Raw genomic sequence first — 9,783 nt, 5'->3', positions numbered from 1 at the left:
GGACCCCACCCCCTATCCAATCCCCCCTGCTCCCTCTCCCCTGACATTCCTGACCCCCATCCACACCCTGCCCCCTGACTGGCCCCCTCAGAAGCCCCCACGCATCCACCCCCGCCGCTCCTTGTCCCCTCACCGCCCCCTCCCAGGACCCCCTGCCCCTAACTGCCACTCTGGGACCCCACCCTCTATCCAATCCCCCCTGCTCCCTGTCCCCTGACTTTCCTGAACCCCTATCCACACCCTATCCCCTGACTGGCCCCCCAGGACTCCCACGCATATCCAACCCCCCTGTTCCCCATCCCCTGACGGCGCCCCCCAGAACCTCCACCCCATCCAACTGCCCCTCTCTCCTGACTGCCCCCGGGACCTCCCGCCCCTTATCCAACACCCCCCACCTCCCCGCATTAGACCCTTTCCTAACCTTACTGTGCTGTGTCACTGCGACAAACTGGGGAGTCGGGTGGTGTAGAACTCATTGGTTTGCCACCCTTCTAATTCCTGATCACTGGACCTCTGCAAATGTAAGAACATAAGAATGGCCAGACTGGGTCAGATCAAGGATCCATCTCGCCCAGTGTCCTGTCTTCCGACAGTGGCCAGTGCCAGGTGCCCCAGAGGGAATGAAGAGAACAGGCAACCATCAGGTGATCCATCCCCCGTCACCCATTTCCAGCTGCTGGCAAACAGACACCATCCCTTCCCATCTTGGCCATTGATGGACCTTCACAACATGCTCTGGCAAGGAGTTCCACAGATTGGCTGTGTGTTGTGTGAAGAAATACTTCCTTTTCTTTGTTTTAAACTCTTGCCTATTAATTTCATTTGGTGACCCCTAGTTCTTGTGTTATGTGAAGGAGTAAATACCATTTCCTCATTTCCTTTCTTCACACCAGTCATGATTTTATAGACTTCTCTCATATCCCCCCTTAGTCGCCTCTTTTCCAAGCTGAAAAGTCCCAGTCTTATTAACCTCTCCTCATATGAAAGCTGTTCCAGCCCCCTAATGATTTTATTGCCCTTTTTTGAACCTTTTCCAATGCCAATAAATCTTTTTTGAGATGGGGCGACCACATTTGCGCGCAGTATTCAAGATGTGGGTGTACCAGGGATTTCTAGAGAGTCAATCTGATATTTTCCGCCTTATTTTCTCTCCCTTTCCTTGTACTCAGTGATTCCCAATAGTCTGTTCGCTTCTTTGACAGCCGCTGCCCATTGAGTGGATGTTTTCAGAGAACTAACCACCAAGACCCTTGGATCCCTGCCTTTTCCCCTGCTTCTCCCCCCAAGGCCATGCCTCTGGTACACATCTTCCCTCCAGACCACAGCCCCTGCTCCACCTCCTGCCTCTTTGCCCCACTCCCTTTCTGCCTCTTGCCCCAAATGCCCACTGCTGCTGCTCGCTCTTGTTCTCCCCTCCCCGTCACTCGCTGGGTCACCTCCACCGCCCCGCCCCGCAGTTGGGATCCATCTGCTCCGGGGCTGGGACGGGAGCTGCTGCAGCCTGGCAAGGAGCCCGCAGTGAGTGCAGCGAGGATGCCGCGCTGGGGCCGACAGGCCAGTCGGGATCGGTGCGGGAAGCCAGGAAGCCGTATAAAAGCAGCTGAGGGGTGGGAGGAGGGCTGTGTGGCAGGCAGACGAGGTTGTGCATCACACAGCTTGTGAGCCCTGAAGCTCAGCTACAAGGTCCTGAGGGAGAGACCATTGTGTGGCCCATTTCCTTAGCTTTCAGCTCCCTTGTGTTCCTCCCAGCTGGGGGCCTGTAGAAGGCAGGGTCCCTGCAAAGGGGATGGGCTGGGAGCCCTTTGGCCTGAGCCAGGCCTCGGGAGCAGGGCAAGGGATCAGCTTTGAAGCTGGGAGGACAAGAGCCGAGAGAGGCAGAAGGATCAGCCCCGCATTAGCTGGGAAGACGGGATGCTGGGCAGAGGTGGGATGGCTTCGATAGCTCACAGGGCAGGAGATAAACTGCCCAGCTGACATTAGCCGCCTATTGACACATGTATACGGACACCTTGTCTGGAACTGCAGGGCACGCGTTGCCCAGGGGCTGAAGCTGGACAGGGAAGCTGAGTCTAACGTCTCCTCTACATGACGCTTTTGATCACTACATTTAGAAGCTCTGTAGCTAGGCTGCTAGGCAGCGTTATCCCCGTGTCATGGATGGACTGAGTCCTGCAGAGGTAAAGTGATTCACCCAAGGACACCCAAGGAGTCGGTGGCAGAGCTGAGAAGAGGAACTGGGAGTCCCGACACCGCCACACCCCCAGCACCACTGCTCTGGCCATGAACTGGCATTGCTCCCCTGCGCTGTATTAGACACACTCAGGCTATTTGTGTCTCGTGGTCAGTGGAGCTGCAGTCCTTAAACGGGAGGAATTCATTAAAGAAACTGTGGCCACAAAGCAGGTTTCCACACAGCTCAGTTTTCAGTCCCCTCTTGCTTGTTTACCAGGGACGGCACGTCGCCGGGAACGCTGCACAGCGCGTACAGCCCAACCGTGTGCGGCAACGAACCAAGGCCGTGCCGTGTGCAGCTCATTACGGCCCTTGGCTAGCAGAACACGAACCTGGTAAATAGTCACCTTCCCTCCCAGCTCACTGGTCTCTGCTGATGCTTCATCTCCAATTAAATAACTTGGGCCAAATACTCCAGTGATGTCAGTGGGTGACAGTGGGCTATATTCTTGGCTCAAGACACTTCCTTTCATGCTGCCTCAGTTTCCCCATCTGTAAGAGGGGGATAGCTCCTGGGAGCAGTGAGCAAGACTCTGTGAAGCACCTGTCAGCGGTGTCCATGTGTCACCGCGCCTCAGTGGGACACAGCCGAGCTTACCAAATTCAGAACAAACTGCTGAGAAATGGGGCTGACTCAGCCCAGACGGCTGGTGGTTCTATCCTTAGATTATACCAAACCAGGAACAAACGCAAACATCTGTCTCACCACACTGGTTAACTAGAAGCCAAAAATGCAGTGTCCTGACCCATCCCAGCCCTTGGCTCACCACCCGGACTCTGGACCCCACGGTGAGTACTCAGTGACAATCTATTTCACCACCTATAGCGTCCTAATCTCAAGAGACACTCAAGGTTAAATAGTAAAAGAAAAGAAGAAGAGTTACAAATGGTTAATAGATCAGATACATCCAAGTGGTTTTTCAGTGTTCAGAGGTGACTTTCATCGCAGTGATGGAATGCACTGCGAGCTTGCAAAAGCCTCTCTAGAAATTACACAAGCAGGCTGGGGTCACCAGACCTTGTTCAGAGCTTCCTTGTTGGAAAGCCAGTGCAGAGAAGATGAGATGAGTCCAGGGTCACGTGAGCATATCCCAGGTCCTTACATGCTCTGATGACTCACAGGATCAGCCATTTCCCATATTCTTGCAGAGGCGCCTTTCTTCTGTGGCCCTTTGTGATCACTAAGTGTCCTCAAAGGGCCACCAACGTACCGCCTTAGCCACCTGAGGGGTGCTACCCAGGAACACAACACACAGAATCATAGAACTGGAAGGGACCTCCAGAGGTCATCTAGTCCAGTCCCCTGCCCTCATGGCAGGACCAGCACCACCTAGACCAGCCCTGACAGGTGTGTGTCCAACCTGTTCTTGAAAACCTCCAGCGATGGAGATTCCACAACCTCCCTGGGCAATTCGTTCCAGGGCTTAGCCACCCTGACATCTAGGAAGTCTTTCCTAATCTCCAGCCTACACCTCCCTTGCTGCAATTTAAGCCCATGGCTTCTCGTCCTGGCCGCAGAGGTGAAGGTGTAAGATACCCGTAGATTGTCAGTAATGACTTCAGACACAAAGCTGATACATGCATAGAAACAGGATAATCATACTTGGCAAAAATGGCCGTATTCAGTCCTACAGCACCACACCAGGGTCTCCTCCCAGGACGCTGCTACAGCTTCTCGCCTCCGAAGGAAGGGGCGTTGCCCGGCTTCGAGCAGGGCAAGCAGCTGGGACACTGGAGGACGGGTAGAGAGCAGATAAAAACCTGTTTTGCCCCAGGGAGCCTGCTCCTTGTACAAAGAGAAGAGGGGAAAGTTTTTGAAAGTGAGAGGTGAGTGTCCAGGAACTTGGCTTTTTCCTCCAAGCGTCGCCAGCCAGCCCCCCTGGCTTTGACCAACCGTAACTTGTGCTTGACTAAAGCATCGTCCAGAAAGGCGGCCAGGGCTAGATCCACAAACGCAATTCGGCGCCGCTGCCTTCCTCAAACCCGGCTCATCTGCTGCCGGACCCTCCAGGAGCCTCGGTTTCTCCAGTGAGGTGGAAGGATCAGGCTCTTTTCCTGCATGCAGAGCAGAGAGACCGTGCCAGGGAGGGGCCCTGGGACAGACGTCATCCAGCAGCTCTGGCCCTTGTCGCCAGTGGGAATGTTACAGTGTCTGATGACCCTGGATGGACCTAGGGCAGAACGGGGCAGCTCCCGGGGACCCCTGGGGGCCAGTCGTACCTGGGGCAGCTCCTGGGGACCCCCTGGGACCAGGCCATACCTGGGGTACGACGGGGTCAGTCATGGGGATCTCCGGGGCCTGGACGTACTGAAAGGATCAGACCCTTTTCCTGTAGCCATAGGATACGGCCTCTAGCTATGTTGTAAGGCCTAAAAGCCTACGGCCTTTGTCTGCAGCCACATTGAAAGGTGAACATGGCGCCCCTGTTGGGTTCGGACAGGAGAATTTGTTCAGTCTCATTCCAGTGCTTAAAAACCCAGGTGCTCTGCACCAGACAAATACCCCCAGTGAGCCAGGTGAGCAGGCAGAGAGTTCAGCTATTGCAATCAGGCTCCTTCTTCCAGCCATTCCTCTGCATCCCACCCAACGAACAGCCCCGGCCAGAGTGGGAGTCCATCTCCCTCTTGGCATGCCAGAGAGACCGTGGTTGCAGTAAAGAAGTCAGGACTCCTGGGTTCTGTCTGTCATCCCGCCACTCAATCTCTGTGAGACCTTGGCTAAGTCAGCTCTCCCCATGCCTCAGTTTACCTATCTGTACACTGAGGATACGTTCACAGGACTTTCCTTTGCTAGGTGTTTTCAGGATCCTTCAGTGAAAGGTGCTGCACAGTCTGATGATCGTTACTGATGAGAATGACTGATCTCTGGTCCCTTAGCGACAGCCCCGTGTGTCTGCAGAGAGTGCTTGTGTCTCCCCTCAGCCATCTGTCTCCAGATCTGTCTGTCTACTCTCTACCCCTCCACCCTGCGCATTTACAGGGTATCAGACCCCATGGAGACACAGGTCTTATCCCCAGTTTTCTTCCTAATCAAGCATAATTTTTAAATATACACAAATGCACAGAGCAGCCAATTCCTCTGTGACTCAGCACAGAGCCCCAGAGTTCTCACTTCCCTTTGGGAAGGTCCCTTAATTATTGTTTTCTCATAACGCTGGATAAATAGCGCAGAAGCGCAGCCGGGGAAGAGAGACATTGGCGAGTGAGTCTCAAGTCACCGGCCTGTTTCCACTCAGATGCCACGTCTCCGCCCGAAGCTGAGCGAACCCCCCGGGGTTGCACAGAGCTGTGTTATAAACGGTGCGCACCCCAGTGTCGGCCCTCGGCGTGGGACGCTGCTGCAGATGCTGGGCTGAGAGCGGTGTGGGGCACGGCTACCGGAGGGGGATGCCCAGGGAAGACACTTCCCTCTCAGGATTCACAGGTACCCTCTCCTGCTGGGGAGCTCACCTGCTCGACAGACCCAATGCAACGTGGGCGTGATGGGTCAGAGAATGGGTCTGGGCTCCTTTCCGCTCTGCACAGCCCGTAAAAATGGCAGTTGTGGGGGGCTTGTCTCCTTCACCTTTGCTCTGCACTGCAGCATGTCCCGAACACAGCCCTGTTCCCACAAGCGCCGTGACAACCGCCCGTGGAATTGGAATGCCGACGTGAAACACGACCTCCTACGTGGAATCCAACCCCAATACATGTTTCATCCTTGCCACTTTATTAGTCTTTATTTTTCATATTCCATTCTATAAATACCACTGCACTGCCCCTCGGTACAAGGAGCATGAGCGAAGAGTTCAGGAAAAGCCCAGAGATATCAGGCTCCAGAGAGTTCATACAATCTAAGGGGAGTGAATAGGGTTAAAACATCTCCTCAAAGTGCAGTGGCAATCAAGCAAACAAACAGAATGTTGGGAATCATAAAGAAAGGGAGAGATACTAAGACAGAAAATATCATGTTGCCTCTATATTAATCCCCACACCTTGAATGCTGTGTGCAGAAAGGAACGGAGAAGGGCAACGGAAATGATTAGGGGTATGGGACAGCTTCATATGAGGAGAGATTAATAAGACTGGGACTTTTCAGCTTGGAAAAGAGACAACTAAGGGGGGATATGACAGGGGTCTCTCAAATCCTGAGAAGTATGGAGAAAGTAAACAAGGAAATGTTATTTACACCTTCTTATAACATACGAACTAGGGGTCACCCAATAGAATTAGTCTGAAGCAGATTTAAAACAAACAAAAGGAAGTATTTCCTCACAGTCAACCTGTGGAACTCTTTGCCACAGGATGTTGTGAAGGCCAAAACTATAACATGGATCCAATAAGAACTAGATAACTTCATGGGGGATAGATAGGTCAATCAATAGCTATTATCCAGGATTGGCAGGGACGGTGTCCCTAGCCTCTGTTTGCCAGAAGCTGGGAGTGGGTGACAGGGGATGGATCACTTGGTAATTCCCTGTTCTGTTCATTCCCCCTGGGGCACCTGGCATTGGCCACTGTCGGGAGACAGGACACTGGGTTAGATGGACCATTGGTCTGACCCAGTAGGGCCGTTCTGATGTTCTCATAGATACCCCAGATGTATCTGCGCCCCCAACTCCCGCTGTAACGCACTAGACCCCACTCCCCTCCCAGAGCTGAGATAGAACCCAGGAGTCCTGATGAGGTCTCTCTCTCTGCAGAGTAGTAACAAAGTAAGAATATACATGAATATTTTAAACCTAACCAGTGTCCATTAAGTGACTTGGCACAAGATGTCTGAACATGTTAGTATCAGACCTGAGTGGGCCTAATATTTTTTTAAGTTTCTTTCTTTTACATCAGAATTAGACACAGTGCTCCCGTCAGCTAATTGCTAAGTTATCTGCCAACAAACTAGAGTTTTCAAGACCTTAAGTACCCCTTGGAATCATGGTTAAAGTTGCCACCCCCAACAAAATCTGAAAATGCTCCCTTGTAGCTGTGGTGAGGGGAGGGAGGTGGAAATGTTCCAGCAAGTGACAGGGGGAGGGGAATAGAGGAGCAAGCGACAGAGGCAGGGCCTTGGGGGAAAGAGGCAAAGCAGGATCGGGCCTTGGCAGAAGAGGTGGGGCAAGGGGTGGATACATAGACCTATTCCCCAGTTTGTCACACTGACACAGCACAGTAAGGTCAGAAAAGTATTTACTGCCTTTTTGACTGTCCGGCAAGTGATTCAGGGAAGAGGGCCCAGCACCATGTCACCAGCCAGCTCTGCAGGAAGCTGGGTCTGAGAGCCAGAGCACCAGGAGAAAACTTTAGGTTCCTTTAGGAGTAAGTAGCTGGAGCAACCTGTCCCGGATCTGTTTGGTCCTCACCCCGTAGATGATGGGGTGCAGCATGAGGGGCATTAGAAGGTACGCATTGGCCATGAGAACATGGAAATGTACCGCCACATTGTTACCAAACCGGTGCATGAGGGAGGAGAAGACAACTGGGATGTAAGAGGTTAAAATGACAAATAGGTGGGAGCCGCAGGTCCCAAAAGTCTTGAGCCGGGCATCCTTTGTGGGGAGACTGAAGATGGCCCTGAGAATCTGGATATACGACACAGCAATAAAAAACACATCCAGACTTGTCACCAAGAATGCCACAGAGAGGCTGTAGTAATTACTGATGTGGGTGTCGGCACAGGCCAGCTTCACCACAGCCATGTGCTCGCAGTACGTGTTGGGGATGATGGTGGTTCTGCAGTATGGCCACTGTCTTGTCAGAAAGGGATAGGGCAGTATGAGCATGCCACCACGCAGCACCACGGCCAGGCCAATCTTGCCCACCACAAAGTTTGTCAGGATGGTGGAATGTCTCAGGGGATGGCAGATGGCCACATAGCGGTCCAAAGCCATGGCCACTAGGATCCCAGAGTCCATCACTAAGAAGCTATGAATGAAGTACATCTGGGTGAGGCAGGCACTGAAATTGATCTCTTTGGAATTGAACCAGAAGATGCTCAGCATTTTGGGCAGGGTGGATGTAGACAGGACCAGGTCACTGACAGCCAGCATGCAGAGGAAATAGTACATGGGCCCATGGAGGCTCGGCTCCGTCTTCACAATGACCAGGATGGTGAAGTTCCCCAACATGGCTATGATGTACATGGTGAAGAAGGGGATGGAGATCCAGACGTGGGCTGCCTCCAGGCCAGGAATGCCCAGCAGGATGAAGGTGGAGGGGTTGGTGAAGTCGGTTGTGTTGGAATCAGACATGGAGTAGGGGAGAAGGTGTCAAACTCTGAGGCAGAACAGTGTCTCCTGCATGTACCGTACGTTCCCACAACTTCCTGTGTGTGCCCAGGGTCCAGGGTGATGGTCGCAGGACAAATGCCTGGGTGGAGAGACAGTGTTAGTTTGAGACACTACATGCACTACTGGGGGCTGTTCTCATGGGGAAGCAGATCGGTCGCTCTTCACACACTGAAAAACGACATTTTCATTAGTCAGATAAATGAATTATGAACAACTGGCCCTACTAATGCCAATTCCATGGTTGATGGTGCTCCATGAGTCAATAATTCTACATGCCCTGTTGTGGGGACCCTTAGTAGGCACCAGCAGGAAACACGAGAGTGGATACTGGTTATCCATCATTGTTGCTTAATGCAATGAAAGCCAGGCTACAGAGTCCATGCTGTAGGGAGTCCCTATTCAACCGGTTACTCAAAATCTGAGAGGATAAAAAAACCCCAAACCTTTGCCAAGACATGTGCCAGGGAGAAACATCCCAACTAGGACACACCTCAGGGAAAAGACCTGGGCATCAATGAAAGCAGGTCAACAAAACACCTGCTCATTCGCAGTCGTGGCCAAATCAAAGACAATGTTCGGATGCCTAAGAAACGGGATGGAGAATAACCTGCTCTGGATTTGTGCTCAGTTTTGGTCACCCAGTCTCTAAGAAGGATACAGCATTATGAAGGAGATTTCCAAGACAGGCTCTGAGAATGGGGAAGGCTCCCATATGCGGACAAACTGAAAAGTTTGAGACTGTTTAGTTTAGAGAAGAGACAAAGAAGGGGGCAGATGATAGAGGAGAGGAGAAGAATAGAACTGATTACATTCAACTGGAAAAAAACAGAGAACAGTTCCCAACCAGTAATACCGATAGACACTTAGTGCTTCGAAAGCGCTAATTCCCCAAAGCTGAGGAAAATTATCAAGAAAACTGATTGGGAGGAAAATATTAGACAGAAAAGTGGGAATGAAACTCAGGAGTCCTTTAAGAAGAGTTTGTTGAATAGCTAAAAAGTCACGATTCCACAGTCGAGGAAGTGGAGAACTTTGGCTAAAAACCCTTTTCAATGGCAAAGGGAAGGCAGCATTTATGTGGGGAAAAGCAACAGATACAAATGGGAAAAAAGGGAATATAGCTATCAGGCAATACAAATGGGAAGTTATGAAAATTGATAAGGAACATTAAAGACATCAGGGGAAACTCCATGCTTGGCAGGACTAAGGATAACAAAAAGGGGGTTATTAAGTATATTAAAAACAAAAGAAATCCTCGGAAAGGTTTAAGCCAATTCCTAGAGGGAGA

The 9,783-nt window shown here is 51.7% G+C and overlaps 1 protein-coding gene across 1 annotated transcript; it reads right to left on the bottom strand.

The window, feature by feature from the left end:
- Window positions 1-7,508: 7,508 nt before the first annotated feature.
- Window positions 7,509-8,456, bottom strand: LOC140911395 (olfactory receptor 52K1-like). Its single transcript, XM_078852958.1, has one exon. It carries the CDS (start codon window positions 8,454-8,456, stop codon window positions 7,509-7,511), a length of 948 nt encoding a protein of 315 aa, XP_078709084.1.
- Window positions 8,457-9,783: the final 1,327 nt, after the last annotated feature.

This window comes from Lepidochelys kempii, chromosome 1 (genome assembly GCF_965140285.1).
Source record: "Lepidochelys kempii isolate rLepKem1 chromosome 1, rLepKem1.hap1, whole genome shotgun sequence".
NCBI classification, from domain to species: domain Eukaryota; kingdom Metazoa; phylum Chordata; order Testudines; family Cheloniidae; genus Lepidochelys; species Lepidochelys kempii.
This window is presented reverse-complemented; position numbering and strand designations above follow the sequence as displayed.

Bases quoted from the DNA above. Each gene is read 5' to 3' on its own strand.
- LOC140911395 (XM_078852958.1), bottom strand. From the start codon at position 8,456: ATGTCTGATTCCAACACAACCGACTTCACCAACCCCTCCACCTTCATC.